Source organism: Stenella coeruleoalba (genome assembly GCF_951394435.1).
Source record: "Stenella coeruleoalba genome assembly, chromosome: 9".
In the NCBI taxonomy this organism is placed as follows: domain Eukaryota; kingdom Metazoa; phylum Chordata; class Mammalia; order Artiodactyla; family Delphinidae; genus Stenella; species Stenella coeruleoalba.
The window spans coordinates 20380283-20398642 of NC_137155.1; the positions used below are offsets into that span (position 1 = coordinate 20380283).

The 18360-nt window shown below is 33.6% G+C and overlaps 1 protein-coding gene and 1 long non-coding RNA gene across 5 annotated transcripts in view; one reads left to right on the forward strand and one right to left on the reverse strand.

Moving 5' to 3' along the window:
• The window catches only part of PTPN12 (protein tyrosine phosphatase non-receptor type 12), an 86458-nt gene that overhangs the window by 31988 nt on the left and 36110 nt on the right, over positions 1–18360 (forward strand). For all 3 annotated transcript variants that reach the window (XM_079932433.1, XM_079932434.1, XM_079932435.1), the window contains exons 3-7: positions 7056–7132; positions 9445–9540; positions 10338–10376; positions 13083–13154; positions 16821–16880. In XM_079932433.1, coding sequence (XP_079788559.1) covers positions 7056–7132; positions 9445–9540; positions 10338–10376; positions 13083–13154; positions 16821–16880 — 344 coding nt within the window. The remainder of the gene's footprint in view (positions 1–7055; positions 7133–9444; positions 9541–10337; positions 10377–13082; positions 13155–16820; positions 16881–18360) is intronic.
• The window catches only part of LOC307192027, an 88285-nt gene continuing 83463 nt past the window's right edge, over positions 13539–18360 (reverse strand). For both annotated transcript variants that reach the window (XR_013829919.1, XR_013829920.1), the window contains one exon: positions 13539–14235. This is a non-coding gene — a long non-coding RNA (uncharacterized lncRNA). The remainder of the gene's footprint in view (positions 14236–18360) is intronic.

Genomic DNA, 18360 nt, shown 5'->3' on the forward strand with positions numbered 1-18360 from the left:
AAAATAAAATAATACAGACATAATTCAATAAGTATAATTGAATACATTTTGTAAAATGCTAAAAATATTAATTCTTACCTATTGTCTATTAACAATAAGAACCTTAATTGATTAATTATGCATTAAAAATGAACCATAAGATGATTCATGCCTGTGTGTCTGCTGTTCTCAGTAGTCTAAATATGATCTCTGAGGGTATCTCTGAGGGCATGCCTAAGACTGATAGCATCATATTCTAATAACGTTAACATAATTATATTCTTAAATAGCATAGGTTTCTAGCAAAATACCTTTACCTCTAAAAGCATGCATACATAAGGGTCCCCATTTTATAAAGTAAAAATTTATATCATACCTGCTATCTGTTAAAGCTACAGTAGTCTTTCTCTTTTCCTTCAAGTATTTTGAAATATATAGATTCCATGACACCATTCCCTCAACGCTCCATTCATCCTTTTTTCCCTAGCTTTACTGAGGTACAATTGACAAAATGTCATTCATTCCTAAAGCTTGTTCTTCTAAAATGTCCTTGATAAATTTCCCAATGACTTTAATTGCCATATTTGGTAGTCTTTTTTTAGTGCTTATTCTTTTCTGTTAACTATTTTGATGTCATTGACCAGTCCCTATATTTGAAATTTTCTTCTTCCTTAATATCCCTTTTTCAAATTGCCTCCTCTCTCTCTTTCTTGTCTCCTTCCCTTTCTTTCTTACTGTCTTCTTTTTTTTTTTTTTTTTGGTACGCGGGCCTCTCACTACTGTGGCCTCTCCCGCTGCGGAGCGCAGGCTCAGCGGCCATGGCTCACGGGCCCAGCCGCTTCACGGCATGTGGGATCCTCCCGGACCGGGACACGAACCCGTAACCACTGCGCCACCAGGGAAGCCCTTACTGTCTTCTTTGCATAAATTTAATCCTTCATCTTTCTATTTTTGTTCAGCTTTACTCTCAGCTGTGGGATCTGTGAGTGGCTGGTAGTAGCAAAATTTTTACAAAGTGGCAGCATAGCATAATGGTGAAGAGTTCTGACTCTGGAAGTTCATATCCTGGTTCTGTCACTTGCTATCTATGACTTTGGACTCATCCTCTCTGTGCAAAAAACAAAAACACTAATTTGAAGAGATACAAGCACCCCGATATTCATAGCAGCGTTATTTATAATTGCCAAGATATGGAAGCAACCTAAGTGTCCATCAACAGATGAATGGATAAAGAGGTATTTTAAATATAGATATAGATATAGTGGAATACTACTGAACTATGAAAAAGAAGGAAATTTTGCCATTTGCAGCGACATGGATGGACTTGGAGGGCGTTATGCTAAGTGAAATAAGTCAGACAAAGACAAATACTGTATGATATCACTTATATGTGGAATTAAAAAAATACAACAAACTAGTGAATCTAACAGAAAAGAAGCAGGCTCACAGATATAGTGAACAAACTAGTGGCTACGGGGAGTGGGAGTGGCAATATGGGGGCAGGGGTGGGAAGGATAAACTATTGGTGTACGATATGCTCAAGGATGTATTATACAACATGGGGAATATAGCCAATATTTTGTAATAACTATAAATGGAAAGCAATCTTTAAAAAAAGTTTATAGAGTTGTACAGTCATCAACACAATACAGTTTTAGAATATTTCCATCACACCAAAAAGGTCACTTATGCCAGTTTGTAATCTTCAGCCCCAGGCAACCACTAATCTGCTTTCCATCTCTAGATTTTCCTTTCCTGGAAATCTCATGTAAATGTAATCATACAATATGTAGTCTTTTGTGTCTGGCTTTTTTCACTTAGCACGTTTTTGAGATTCATCCATATTGTATAATATATTAGTACGTAGTCCATTCCTTTTTATTGTTCACTAGTATTCCATTGTATGGCTATCACATTTTGTTTATCCATTCAGTAGTTGAGGAACATTATAAATAATGCTGCTATGAACATTTCTAGGTAAATCTTTGTATGGACATATGGTTTTATTTTTCTTGGGTAGATACTTAGGAATGGAATTTCTGGGTCTATGGAAGCTTATGTTTATTTTCTTAAATTATTTTTTGAAATTAATTAATTAATTAATTTTATTTGGTTGCCCTGGGTCTATTTGGTCTTAGTTATGGCTCGCAGACTCCTTAGTTGTGGCTTGCGGGCTCCTTAGTTGCAGCTCACTGGCTCCTTAATTGTGACATGCGAACTCTTAGTTGTGGGATGCATGCTTTTGATCCATTGCTTTTGATCCATTGCTTTTGATCCATTCAAAGCAATTTCATCACTATTCAGAGATCACTTAGTTTTTTCTCAAGCCATCTTGGAGATTTGGTTTATTTTATGGTAGAACACTGAGGCTAGTCCTATAATTAAGAAATTTCTAGATACTCTTGTGTCAAGGATGACCTGTGCTTTTGTCTCTTGAAAAGGGCTAAAACTGAGTTGGCTAGCTTTTAGAAGTGATGGATCAGGGTGTTCTGCCTATCCCAATATTAATTATGGAGATCCTTTTATTTCTCAGACCTAGGATTTATCAATAGGTGTGTGTTTCCTTGGAGGTGACAATATATATTTTTGTTGTTGCAGTAGGTGTTGATGTTTGTTCAAGAAAAAAATGTTGCTACTTTAAAGAGCCTCTTGTGTAGCGAATATTGGTTTTATCTATTTGGAATTGTGCTCTTGGGAGATTGTAGAGGCATTCTGCAAAACCATGGAGAGGAATGATTGTTTTCATTTCTTTAATATTCTTTAAATTATTTCAATTCATGTTTATGCTTAATAACAGCACCAATGAAGAATATTAAAATATGCATTATGTGTTATACACAGCATAATATTGATTTTTAAATTCTCAATAATGTACTATGATTGGGACTTCCCTCGCAGTCCAGTGGTTAAGACTCCGTGCTCCCAATGCCGGGGGCCCAGGTTCAATCGCTGGGAACCCTGGTTGGGGAAGTAAGATCCCACATACCACAACCAAGCCCGCGGCAACAAAGACCCAGTGCAGCCTAAATAAATAAATAGGTCGGGGAACTAAGATCCCACATACCACAATTAAGCCTGTGCCGCAACAAAGACCCAGTGCAGCCTAATAAATAAAAAATAAATAAAAATTTTAAAAATTATAAAAAATATATATATATACTATGATTCTGTAGTATGAAGTAGTGACTACAAAATTTGCCTGTGCTTTAGAGTTTTAAAAAAAGCCATTTCTTTTTAAAAAATTTTTATTGAAGCATAGTTGATTTACAATGTTGTGTTAATTTTTGCTGTACAGCAAAGTCATTCAGTTATACTTATATATTCTTTTTCATATTCCTTTCCATTATGGCTTATCACAGGATATTGAATACAGTTTCCTGTTCTATACAGTAGGACCTTGTTTATCCATCCTATGTGTAATAGTTGGCATCTGCTAATCCCAAACTCCCAATCCTTCTCTCCCCCTGCCACCCTCCCCCTTGGCAACCACAAGTCTGTTACCTATGTCTTTGAGTCTGTTTCTGTTTCACAGATATGTTCATTTGTATCATATTTTAGATTCCACATATAAGTGATATCATATGGTATTTGTCTTTCTCTTTCTGACTTACTTTACTTCGTATGAGAATTTCTAGGTCCATCCATGTTGCTGCATGCAAAGGGCATTATTTCATTTTTAAAAAAAGCCATTTCTGTGCCCCATCTTGAACTGACTGAATCAAACTTACTGCAGAATATGCGACTCGGAAATCTTGCATTTTAGTTTGCTTTTTCCAGTCCCCAGCTGCTGTATGATTAGCCATAGGTGAAATAAGATTGGCAAAATACTGATAATTATTGAAGTTGGGTACTGGATAGATGGGGATTCATTATACTATCATATTTTTGTATATGCATAAAATTTTCCATCACAGAAAAATTTAAAAAAATTCCCAGCTTGCATGTAGCAAGCAGCTTGGCACAAGTCTTGACTATCATTTGGGAGCCACTGTTGTCATTTGGATTCACAATCCCCAAAACATTTACTAAGGATCCAGTGGTAAACCAACTATTGTACAAAGTCTCTGGCTTTGAGATACTTTGAATAGAGGCTAACATGCCACATGAATAAGGGCAGTTAGGTGGGACCCATCATTACTGGCAAACATGGTTGAGAGGAAGCTTCATATAGTTACTTAACTGTCATTGTCCTAACTACTGAATTATTCTATTGTCATTTACCCAAAGCATAGGATTTTTTATATGTATATTCCTTATCCCAAATGGCTTTTAAAAAAGACATGTAGGATGGAATGAAATAAGAAACAAAGCATTGATAAACATGTAAACATTCTCTTTCCTGGAAACATGGTAAGGAGATACATAATTTTAATTAGAAGCTACTATGTCTTTCTTATATATCTCTTCCTACAACTTTCCAAAGAAAATTTCACCAAAAATAAATAAATGAAATCAGCAGAACTGGGCCTTTGTACTAATGTATAAAATTCGGGTCATTGGCATATAAATTAGTTATTCATTAGTTTTCCTTTTAAAAAGTTTGCTAAGAAGTTTATTTGTATCTGTTACCATTTCTGTATGTTTTTTTGTATTTTAATTGCCTTTAATAGTCATTGTCCCTGGACTAGAAAGGACCAAAATGATAGTGGCATATTACATGTTATGGCCCTTTCTAATCTGGAGACCGTGAATCTTAGATAATCCTACTACTTTAGGGTTTCATAGGATCAAAGTATGTACCCAAATATTTATTTACTACAAAGGGAAAGATAGTAACTTCACAGTGGAGACACCAGCTGACACCAAATTAACCAAGACCAAGGTTAACCTCACAAGTAATATGACATACTGACATCATGAACCCCTTGGTGTGTCTTCTCACTGAGGACACATGATTGTTCTCTGCTGTCTGGACAAAATGCATAACCTCATTCCAATCATAAGAAAAATATCAGTCATAGGAACTTTTATAGATTGCAAGAGACTTAGGAGAAATAATAACAAAGTGTATTGTGGGATCCTGGAAAGAAAAAAGATACTTTTTTTTAACTGGTAAAATTTGTATACAGTCTGTTGTTTAATTAATAGTATTGTAACAATGTTAGTTTTCTCATTTTGATAACTGTGCTATGGTTATGTAAGTAAGATGTTAACATTAAGGGAAGATGAGTGAGGGATGTATGAGATTTCTCTATACTATTTTTGCAATTTTTCTGTAAATCTAAAATTAGTTCTAAATGAAAAGTTTTAAAAAATCTATCTGCACTATCTATGACCAAGGGTTGATTTTTCTCTCTTTACAAAGATTTCATATAAATCAGTAGGAAAACATAGACACATGGGGATAATGTTCAAAGGGTATAAACAAGCAACTTTGGTAAAAGAAATACAAACAACTATATGAAAATATGCAACCATTTGCATAATTCAAGAAATGCAAGTCTGATGTCTTATTTTTTAGATTGTCAACTATTAAAATATATGATAACACCCAATTAGTTACTCTTACTAATAACACTTGCATAAGTTGGTATATACCTTTTAGAAGGCAAGTAGCAATTCCTTTGTTAGGAACTTATTACCCTCTGGTACTGCCGGTAAGAGATACAAGTACTGCAGTGTTCATTGTAGTAGTGTGTCTAGTAAGAAAAAATGGCCCATCAGTAGTGTAGCTCGTTAAATAAGTAATGAAACGTCCATATAACATTAAAAACGAGTAAGGTGATCTGTTTTTGCTCTGGGAAGAGTTCTAGAATATATTGCTAACTGAAAAATAACAAGGTTCAGAACAACATGTTTAGTATGATTGTATTTGTCTGCTTTTTCAAAGTATATAGGTATATGCATAAGAATTTTGGAATGAAAAAGGAACTTTAATAGTGTCTTTTTTGGAAAAGAGAGAGCCCTGGGATTCAAGGACAGGGGCAGTTCACTTTTCATCTTGTATCTTTTTTTTAAAAAATATTATTTATTTATTTATTTGGCTGCGCCAGGTCGTAGTTGCAGCGCACAGGATCTTTAGTTGCGGCATGCGGGCTCTTAGTTGTGGCATGTGGGATCTAGTTCCCTGACCAGGGATCAAACCTGGGCCCCCTGCATTGGGAGCATGGATTCTTAACCACTGGACCACCAGGGAAGTCTCATCTTCTATCTTTCTTTAAGATCTAATTTTTAAAAATCATATTGATATTACCTTTATTTTAAAAATAAAACTACATAATTTTATAAAATCAATAAAATTTATATTTTGAGACCTTCTTGTAAAGATTTTATTTACCGTAAGTGGACATTACCTAATAATAAGTATCATTGGTGAAGTGCAGTATTGAGCACTTTTCATACATCATCTTAGTTCATTTATTTGTCACAGTTTACTTAATTTTCCTAATTTCTTGTAAAATATGAAAGTTAGATTTCCTTACAAGAACTTTGGCAGATGTATTTGTGTATAAATGGTTAGTGTTCATCACCTGGTATGCTTGTTAAAAACTGTAGACACTTAAACCTCAGACTCTTGTATAGTAAATCTAGGACGGTGCCCAGGAATTTGTATTTTAAAAGAGCGCCTGAGATTTATTCTGATTCCAACTTAAAAACACAGCTTTACAATTAGACTTCCTGTCAATATGATGTTAGAAATTAGCCTGCTGGTACCTAGAGTCAATTTTCATTCATTGTTTTTTTTTTTTTTTTTTAATTAATTAATTTATTTTTGGCTGTGTTGGATCTTTGTTGCTGCGCTCAGGCTTTCTCTAGTTGTGGCGAGCCAGGGCTCCTCTTCGTTGCAGTGCACTGGCTTCTCATTGCTGAGGCTTCTCTTGTTGTGGAGCACAGGCTCTAGGCGCATGAGCTTCAGTAGTTGTGGCGCATGGGCTCAGTAGTTGTGGCTTGCGGGCTCTAGAGTGTAGGCTCAGTAGTTGTGGCGCATGGGCTTCGTTGCCCATGGGAAGTCCCATTCATTGTTTTTTAAAATAAATAATTTTAGTTATTTATTTAATCTTATTTATGGTTTGTTAGAAAAAAACCCTGTTTGCCAATGGGACATAATTTATGAAATCCTTTATTTTTTCTTGTAGTTGATCACAGCCGAGTTAAGTTGACTTTAAAGACTCCTTCTCAAGATTCAGACTATATCAATGCAAATTTTATTAAGGTATGTATTAACTTTAAGTATCAACTCTGCCATATTTAATGTCTTCCTACATACTAATTTTATTAAAAATTTTAAAATTGCCTAACGTGATACCAACAGTAAAAGAAGTAAAATTAAAAGCACAGCCATGACATATTTTTATGGGCTTTCTTTCTAGCTTCCTCATTCATAAAGAGTTTTTGCTTGGTTTTATGACAGTGGAGATAAAGTTTTTCTATTTTTGTTTCTTCTTTTACATTGAAGACTTATAAACACCTTGCTGATTGCTAAATCTTCTTGTTTGTCCCCTTGAGTTTAGGTACACAAATGTACATGGTCATTTCTGTTGTTGAACCATATAGGTTGTTTCCAGTTTTTCTTGATGGTATTATTGTAGTGAACATTGTTTTTCTTTTTTTAATTTATTTATTTAATCTATTTATTTTTGGCTGTGTTGGGTCTTCATTGTTGCCCACGAGTTTTCTCTAGTTGCGGCTACTCTGCGTTGCAGTGTGTGGGCTTCTCATTGCGGTGCTTCTCTTGTTGTGGAGCACGGGCTGTGGGCACGCAGGCTCAGTAGTTGTGGTGTGCGGGTTCTAGAGCGCAGGCTCAGTAGTTGTGGTGTGTGGGCTCTAGAGCGCAGGCTCAGTAGTTGTGGTACATGGGCTTAGTTGCTCCATGGCATGTGGGATCTTCCTGGACCAGGGCTCGAACCTGTGTCCCCTGCATTAGGCAGGTGGATTCTTAACCACTGTACCACCAGGGAAGCCCTGAACATTGTTATTCTTTTGAATAATTTCTTAGAATAAATTACCAGGGCTGGAATTACTGGGTAATACTGATTTAAAATTACAGAATATAAACTTAGATTAAAAACTTTTGGCAATTGTCACTAAGTTTCAAGTGACAGCTGAAATGCAAGATTAAATATAGTCTTTATAGATAACCTTTTTTGGATACTCTGATCAAAAGCAGTCAAGTTTTTAACATATTTATCAGCAGAGAGAGAGAGATTCAAACTGCTACTTGAGTAAATAAAAGACAGTTTTGTTCTGTTAGTTATTCTGTGCTTTTCAATCTTTCTAGTTATATGGCAGTATAATTTCAGTTATTTTATATATGGTATTTATACATTTTTTTAAGGTTCTTTTTTTTTTTAATTAAAAAAATTATTTACTTTATTTAGTTTTGGCTGTGTTGGGTCTTCATTGCTGTGTGGGCTTTCTCTAGTTGTGGCGAGTGGGGGCTACTCTTCATTGCGATGCATGCGCTTCTCATTATGGTGGCTTCTCTTGTTGTGGAGCCTGGGCTCTAGGCACTCGGGCTTCAGTAGTTGTGGCATGCAGGTTCAGTAGTTGTGGCTCGCAGGCTCTAGAGCGCAGGCTCAATAGTTGTGGCACACTGGCTTAGTTGTTCCACGGCATGTGGGATCTTCCCGGACCAGGGCTCGAACCCGTGTCCCCTGCACTGGCAGGCGGATTCTTAACCACTGTGCCACCAGGGAAGCCCCTGTACGTATCTTAATATAATATTTTGTTGAGAAAAATATTAAGGTGGTAAGAGTTATATGGTAAAATTAATATCTATGTCAACATTGAACAGTCATGGTTTCAAATAAAAACTGTTTTTACTAAAAAGTCAATTTTACTACAGTTATGGCAAAACCCAAAACGAATAGGTTAAACAAAAATTAACACGTAGGTAGTTCGTTCTTTCAGATATTATTGATGTTTATGTTCTTTAATAAGGACATCTGTTAAAAGTTCTAGGTTTTAATTGCACTTAATAACACTGACTCACTGTATGATTCAATTATGTGCTGGTTTAGTATTTTAGTCCACTATTTTGTTTGATATTTCTTGGGTTTACTATTAGAGTATACATAGCAGGTGCTTAAAAAACTTTAAGTTGAATAATTAACTAAAGGTAGTTATGGAAGAATCTAGGTAAGAAAGAAGTTAGCTATTCCAGTATTATCTTTTAGAATTGATGCATGCTTTTATGTTTCTGCTAGAGTTAGCTTTGTTGCCTAGGTACTAAGGCTTTTGTTTTTAATTCCTAGGTAACTAATAATTTTAAAATTAGCACAAGGAGGTTTAATTATGAATTCTGTGCACCATGTCTAATAATTACTCAAAAGTAGTAACATTTCATCAGAAGCTGAAGTGAAATATATTTCGCCATGCTTTTATGTACTATTAAAGAAAAATTACTTGGGAATGGTTTAGGCGAAAACAGCAGTATTACTAATAAAATTTGAAAACTTAAAATTTAGGTAAGGAAATATTTTTGTTAATCATAATAAATATGAAATTTGCTTTTAACCTTTTTAGGGTGTTTATGGGCCAAAAGCATATGTGGCAACCCAAGGACCTTTAGCAAATACAGTAATAGATTTTTGGAGGATGATATGGGAGTACAATGTTGTAGTAAGTATTACATGTAATGACATGACTTTTGAGCCATAATGATATGTTAATTATAGCTAATGTTTATTAAAAAGACAGCAACTGATGGCTAGGATTTCTCATTAAATTTTGACAAACTTGTCGAAATATTTCAAGAATAGGGTGTGATAATACTTTGAATCTTGTCCTATGTCAATACTAGTAAGACAACTACCAAATAAGATAGACTGATAGATGAGTGGAGGGAGAGCTATGTGATAAAAACAATTATTATGAAATGTTAATGGTAGAGAATAGATGGTGCCTATACAGAGTTTACTGTAAAATTATTTCAACTTTGCTGTATGTTTGAAATATTACATTATAAAATGTTGGGATGGGTAAGCAAATGTAATAACCTTTATGATCAAAGACAGTTAAATACCTTCAACCTTGATAATTTTATTAAATGTATGTAAAGTATTGCTATTTTATTGGGTAAATATCCTGAATGCGCTATTTTAATATTATGTCAAAAGATAGAAATAAGTCTATAAGCTTCAAAAAATTTAATTCAAATCAAATACATCATGTTATTTGAAGCCAATTTAATTTGTTGATATTTAGTTAGTTAGCCCTTTACTTCGAAGGAATGATTTTGATCATTTCTTTAACTCAACCTACTTTTTTTTTTCTGACAGGCCAGGCATACTTTTGCTCAGAATAAAAAATAATTCTTGAAATGTATATTTTATTGAAAAAACAAAATTGTGTTTTAACTGATATATTCTTTATAACTGATATATTCTTTATCTCATCCCACCCCCACTTCTTTTTAGATCATTGTAATGGCCTGTCGTGAATTTGAGATGGGAAGGGTATGTATAACTATTAACACTTAAAATAATTGTGGAGTATTCTTTTTATTACTTCATTTCTAGGGATATATATTCCTGGTCTTTTATTATACTCTTAGCCCTAGTTTTTAAAATAGTTACTTCTTTTCTTTTTTTGTGTTCTGCAGTTGCTTTTATTTCATCAAAAGGAGCCAAATAATCCCCAAGCACATAAACTTTTACATTTTATAAATACATTTAATAGATTTTGTACTGTTACTTAGTAGTCTTCAAATATTTAATGGTGGTGTAAGTAGAACACTTTTTATGGATTGAATAAAATTGAGCAATAAAAATGAATTCAGTAATTCTGATTAATTTTCATCAATTTACAATTTGAATATTCTGATTTCTGTCTGCCAATACCACTACATTTTTGTAATGTTATCTCCAAAGAGAAGAAAATTCCTTAATCTGAAATTTTTAACATTGGTAAAAACTCTGTCCACGTGAAATTAGTTTCAAAACCGTTGTGATCTCCTGCAGCATCAATTCTTAAGTCTTCATTTTTAAGTGTGGGCTTCTATAAATGTGAGAAACAAATCAAACAAATTATGTGATGATTTGAAGTCTCCTTATACAAAGGTAGTTCATTAGTTAAAGTAAAAAGTCATTTTTAAGTTGTAAAACTTATTATGAGAAATTTCAGTAAAAGATATGTTGCATAAAGCAAGATAATACATCTTTCAGTTATGTGAGATGTTATGATGTATAAATCATTGGAAAACTTTATTTTTACTAGTAATTTTTGTCATTCCGCTCAACCATATCATTTACAAATAGTGGAAGTATTAGCAATATTGGACAGAAAATGAACAGTCTAAGATTAGAAAATAAACAAACTGAGAAAGTAATTAAGTAATTGTAATTACAGTACAAACTGTTAAGTAATTATCTGTTTAAGTATCGTCAGTATGTACCTCAGTACCATTACTATTAATCAGTGGTGTTAGGAAACTTAAATTTCACCTTCCTAATTTTTTTACCATTACTTTTAAGATTTAGGCTTTGTTTCTCTTCATTCTATTAATAGGCTCACACTGTATATCAGTAATAATACTTGAAAAATTAAGTTGTATTGCATGCAGAAATTTTTGAAGCTAATGTTTTTTTGATTCATAGTGTTTTGTTAGTCAGTTTTGTTGTTTTGTCAGTTAGGGCTATGAATTTGTTTGATAACCTTGACTTTGACTTAGAATGTGACCTAATGGAAAGAGCACAGGTAATAAAATCAAACAGACCTACACTTTACTAGCATTTGGAGCATGGTACATTGAACTGTCCCCTCTGAGCTTCAGCTTCCTCATCTCTGAAACGAATGATAAATTATTATAGATTATGTATATATGATGTTTAACACATTATTTTTGGTATCAATTGTAATTAGTTCATACCTGAAATATAAATACCAATATAATCATTACTCAGTTATTGCTCGTCTGAATGAGGGGCATGTTAGTCACAAGCTTTCATTCTTACTAAGTTAATCTTCTATAAATTTGTTTTCTGTTTCAAGATGTTAAAACTTTACTAGGCAAAACAACAAGAAAAAAAACCCGTCAATATAATTTAATTTTATCATTTTCTATAAACTTCTACTGGGAAATGAAGTTTGTGGCTTTAAGGCTTCTAAAATATTAATAGTATTTACTCTAAGCTAAAGTGACATACTAGGCAGTTCTACTTTGTTGCCCTGAGAGCAGTATTGTCAGTTTACAGTTAATTCTAGCCTATAGGTACCAATTCCACCTACTATATATGGAACTATGAGAATTTAGTAAGAACTGATGTATTTCCCATGCCAAAGGTTTATTTTAAGCTAAATTGTCACTTAAAGGGTTTCATTTTATTGGGTCTTGGTAAAATTGCATCATTTCTTGCATCAGAATCACTGGATCCTCTGTAAAGTTAGGCTTTCATTCACTTACCTAAGTTTCTAAAATGATGGGACTTGATATTAGAAACCAATGAAAATTGAATATTCTACTATTTCTATACTTGTTTAAAATGGGAAAGTAAAAGGGGAAACTGTTCAATTACACTTCCTAGAATCTCAAAAGTGGATAGTTTAAATAATACATTATTCTTTTATAGCGTTCCACCAGTGGAACATTTGAAATAAACTCTTATTTAGTACTTGAAGCAATCATATAAGATAAGGATTATTATTCCCATTTTTACAGGTAAAGGAACTAAAGGTCAACCAAACAGTAAAATTGCTACTTGCAAAATTCTTCGGATACCAAGTGGAGTGCTCTTTCCACGATGCCACAGATTTTACACTTAACAAGAATTCAGCCAGTTATTATAGAGATTGTCATTTTACAAGCATTAAAACTTGCCTGGCAACTTTTGTACTGAATGGACCTCCTTGTGCCAGGCACTTTTTTTTTAAGTAATTTTTCTTTTTCTAGAGGAGGATCTTTGGAATCTACTCTATATACCAAGCCGGTAGCAATGAACAGTTTATACACTTATGTTAATAAGGTTCTTATGACTAATCTTGGAGAGGTCATGGTAGCCCACCTTTATGGTTAGTTGGGTAAGTCTGAGAGCTCCTAGCTCCTTGCCTATTGATGGCAGTTTTTCTGTTTTCTGGGAAGGAAGAACAACCTGAACGCAAAATACTTGTTAAAGTTCAAGTAAAACAAATGATCAATTATTTACTAACTTTTTTTTGGAAAACAGAAAAAATGTGAGCGCTATTGGCCTTTGTATGGAGAAGACCCTATAACATTTGCACCATTTAAAATTTCTTGTGTAAGTACCTATTTTTATATACATTATTTAATCAGGTAATGAGTATGTTCGACTGATAATTAAATTATAATATGGTATGAACCTGGTTTTATATAAGCCAAGCCTTCAATGTTTTAATGTAAATCTACACTTAATAAACATTAATAATAATGTTTGTTTTTATACTGCTTTTAAACTAAGAAGCTTTGAGAATGACTTTTCATAAACGTATAATTTCCTTGTACCTTATTTTGTTAATTCTGTGTTATTTTTTGTATATAAGTTGATCATAAGTGTTATGTATCTAAGAATAAACGAATAACTGCTTTGAGTGATCTATTTGAAAAGTGGTATATAAAGTATTAGTTTCAAATTCAACAAATAAGAAAGATCCTTGATGACGGAAGTATAGTTTATTATGTTAATCTTTCATATCTATGTTATTCTCCCCAGAATTGTTATAATTATGTACAAAGATGGGTTTGAGAACTTCCATCCTGAAAGTAGAGGTTGATCTTTTATGGCAGAAAACTTGATATGAAACTTAAAATATATACCTATTTGATGAGCTGTGGAAGTGAATTAAATTCAAGTTCTAAAACTAACAACACAAATCTGAGAAAATGAATTAAAAAACAAAAACAGTGAAGGAACAACAAAAAAGAAGTAAAATATAAGCTTTAGAATAGAACCAACAATTTGCTTTAGGTTACACATGAAGGTGTCTATTTTAATCACTTGAAAGAAATATACTGTCTTATTTACTCAACTCAAAATACGATGATTAAACATACATGAAAATTAAATAACTTCCCTATATTAGTCATGGTTTTCAAGAAACACAGAAGCAGTAGGATGTTTATATATAGAGAGAAAGAGGTTTATCATAAGGAATTGACTCACATGATTATGGAGGCTGGCAAGTACAAAATCTGCAGGGGGAGGGTGGGCAAGCTGGAGACCCACGAGGAGCTGATGCTTCAGTTTCACGCTGAAGAGCAGCAGCCTGGAGACCGAGAGCTGATACAATAGTTCTAATCCGAAGGTGGGCAGGCTGAGACCCAGGCAAACTGATGTTCAGCTCCAGTCCAAAGACGGTCTGCTGTAGAACCAAGAAGAGCTAATGTTACACATGAAAGCAGTCTCCTGGAGAATCCTCTGACTTGGAGGAGGCTGGTCCTTTTTTTCTATTCAAGCCTTAACTGATTGGATGAGGGCCAGCCACCTTAGAGAGAGCAGTCTGCACTACTCAAAGTCCACGGATTTAAATGTTAATCTCACCCCAAAACTCCCTCACAGGAACACCGAGAATAACGTATGACCAAGTATCTGAGCACACCATGGCCCAGCCAGGTTGACACATAAAATTAACCATTACATTACCCATCTCATAATTGCTTGTTTTTGACTTTGTTTTCCATGGTTAAATGAAATATAATTTCTATGATTTTACTCGTCATTGGTGAATTCAAGAAGTCCTTAATTTTATGACTTATTTGTACTTAGGACTTATGAATTCCTCTGATGCTACCAGAAATTTAGTGCTTTCTAGGTTTATGCAGAAAAGGACTCAGGCTGTTTTACACAGTCTCCTTTATAAATACAGTGTGATTTTTGTAATGTTAACTGTAACTCCTAGTTAAATGGCCTGGATTTAAAGTATAGTCAATACTCTAAAGTCCTGGTTAGAATTAACTGTTTGTGGATTAAATTTAAAAAATTTAAAAATGCTACTGCATTTCATATTGTTTGGAATGAATAAAAACCAATACATAACCATATTGTACTCCAGTGAGGGACCACTACCCCTTCACCAGTTCAGAAAGTATTCTACAATATTAAGTCCCTAGACAGTCCAGGAAACCTAGTTCTGTGCAGCATGGTTGTGTTGAACATTTGTAAATTTAAATGTAATAAGATAATTGTAATGAATGTCACAGTTCAAGTGACCACATACAGTGATTAATAGTCAACAACAAAACAACTTAAAATTTTTTAACAGTCGGGGATCAGAAATAGTAAACAGCTTATAATAATGAATAGAGAAAAGTAAGAAATAGTTTATAATTTGGAAAAGATGAATTGACTTTTTGGGTTGGTTTTTCAGTTGCACTAAAAGGTAATTTTTAAAAGTCCTCTTGATAAGAGGCTTGATTTGACTCGTAACAGCTGGTTTGATTTGTCAATGATGGAATTAATCCATGCTGAAGAAGCAAAATTTTTCTTTCAAAATGGAAAGTAATTTGTATGGCATGTGGTTGTTTCAGACAACTCAGGATTCATTATCACTGTTGCAAACAAAAAATCAAATTTATAAGTAGAAAGCAAGGAAGTGAAAATAACCATAGTACGTGACTTGACTATACTTGGCAATCAGAGTGTTTGAGACTGAGACAGGACAGTATCAGGAGCTCTCTTGGTTTGGGGATGAGAAGGAGGGTAAAGTGTTGGTGAACAGTGGGGAATGGGCAGGCTGGAGCTCAGTAGCATGTTGCTGTGTGTAACCACTTAGATCAGATAGCAGCACACTGTCCATGGGTCAGTCTAGCTCATTGCCTGTTTTATGAGTGAAGTTTTATTGGAGTACAACCACACCCATTAATTTATATATTTGCCTATCACAACAGCAACATAAAGTAGACAGAGACTTTATGGCCCACAAAGCCAAAAGTATTTATCTCACCTTTTATAGGTGAGAAAAGGTTAAGTCTTGGAACAATATTTTCATTTGTACTCTGTTATGATGAAAATAAAAACATACTTTCCTCTTAATGTTATTTTAAAAATATATATATTTATTTATTCTGGCTGTGCCAGGTCTTAGTTGAGGCACGTGGGACCTTCATTGCATCATGCAGGCTTCTTAGTTGTGGCATGCAGACTTCTTAGCTGCAGCATGCATGCGGGATCTAGTTCCCTGACCAGGGATTGAACCTGGGCCCCCTGCATTGGGAGCTTGGAGTCTTACCCATCGGACCACCAGGGAAGTCCCCCTGCAATGTTATTTGAAAAGTTCAAAATAAATTACTATGGTTTAAAAAATTAAAGCAGGAATAATACTGAATTTTTTTTAATTAATAAAGCAGCATACCCTGTTGTTCTTGACAGTCGCTGTCCTACCCTGTCTGTAGTTTTAATTAAAAAAGCAAAAAGAATAGTTAGCTTTCTAATATATTGACAAATGATAGTAAGAGACTTTTAAAGTGATTATGTTGTCATCAGCCAAAAAAATAATTTGGGATTTTGTGAGTGCATCCTTTTCCTTCCACATTTGGCATCCAGTTAATTCAGAGTTGAGTGTTAGGTAGAGAAAATCAAGCTTAATGGAAAGATAAAATGGTTGAAGATGTTTGTAGGTACTAAGGAGTGACATTTTGTTTGTAGGTGTTATTTCTGTTACATGATTCTGGGGATGGTTGTCACTTTGCAAATATTTTGTTGGATGATAGACTCCTAGCTAAGTAATTGGTTAACAGACACTTCTGTTTATAAATAAATAAATAAATAAAACCTAGATAAACAAATTGATGACTTCTAGAATTGTTGTTTTTATAATTATCAGGCATACCTGGAATTTTAAAGATTAATTGCATATGGTGGACTTTAAATATGAGGTTATTGTTTGTTTTGGTGTGTATGTTTTTGTTTTAATGTTCTACTGACTCACAATCGTTTCCCTTTACTTAGGAAGCTGAACAAGCAAGAACAGACTACTTCATTAGGACACTCTTACTTGAATTTCAAAATGTAAGTATTTTCCATTTAGAGATAGTTTCTAAGGATAGTTTTTAAAGAGAGGATATATATAAATAGTATACTATCTTACCTTACATAGTTAAGGAGGTTTGTTGATTTTTTTAGTTATATAGTTACATTTACATTAGTTACATTTTGAGCCTTATGTTTTATCAGTTAAAGTTAATATAATTACTTACTTAGAACAACTTTCCCTAAAATAAATTTACTGTATTTGGAATAGTTGGTTTCTGTGCTGCAAATATTTTTCCTCTATTGCAGTAAACAGATTATAGTATTATTTACATAATTATTACCCACTTTTACTAGTTTACAATTTTTTAGAAAGAGACAAGCCACTATTAACGCTAAGTCTTCATTTAGATATAACTTGTTTTCACTGGAGGCCCATGACTTCAGTTTCAGAGCTATATAAAATGATAATTTCTCCAGGAAGGAATCAAAGAAAAATCTGATAGACATTAGAGAATGCCTATCAATTCTTCCTCAATTTCTCTGTTTTTATTATCTTAAATTTTAAATCACTATAAGTAATTAAGCTTGGCCATGACACTCATCATTCTTCCCCAAACAGTGCATTGTAAGCATACTTAACAACTCCTTCCTGTTTATAAGTAGACATGGTTCCAGTACTCTTAGCAACCCTTGACCTGACTAATCATTTCCCTTTAGTTGAGTCAATTATTATCATTTGGCTGCTATTTTTAAATCTATAATATTAATTATAGATACCTTACTGAATTTCAGTATTGTATCACGCATTTCAATCCTCCTAGCTTCATAGTGGTAGGTACTGTTATCTCTGTTGCCCATAGATGAAGATAAAGAATCTTTGAGAAGTTAGGTAGCTTACCTGAAGTTATTCAGTTAATGGCAGAAGTAGAATTTGAATACAGTTTTACCTGAATTCCAAGCGGTGCTCTTTCTATTAAACACCAGAATAGCCATTCTCAAAACATTCTGATGTCAGGACTCTTACATTTTTAAAAACTGTTGAAGATTCCAAAGAGCTCTTGTTTCTGTGGGTTATATCTTTTAATATTTACTATATTTGAAATTAAAACTGAGAAGTTTTTTTAAAAGCATGAATATACAAGCAGACATTCCATTACCTTTCCAAGTGATGACATCATCCTAAATCATATAGCCTTGAGAAGACTCTGCTGGATACTCATGAGAGAATGAGAATGAAAATGGCAAATAATACCTTAGTATTATTATAAAAATAGTGTGAAACTCACAGATCCCTTGAAAGGGTAGGGAGATGGGTGGCAGCCCACACCATAATTTGAGTAGGTTTGGGTTTGGACAAGTTCGTTTCTAATTTTCTTTTTGGTTTAAATAGTCTATTAGTCTTCTGATTACAATAGATTCTAAAACAATGCTTATAGTATATTGCTCATCCATTTAATACTGTAGATTAATTAAGTAGTATACATAGTATAATGGTTAAAGTGTAGGTTTAGGAAGT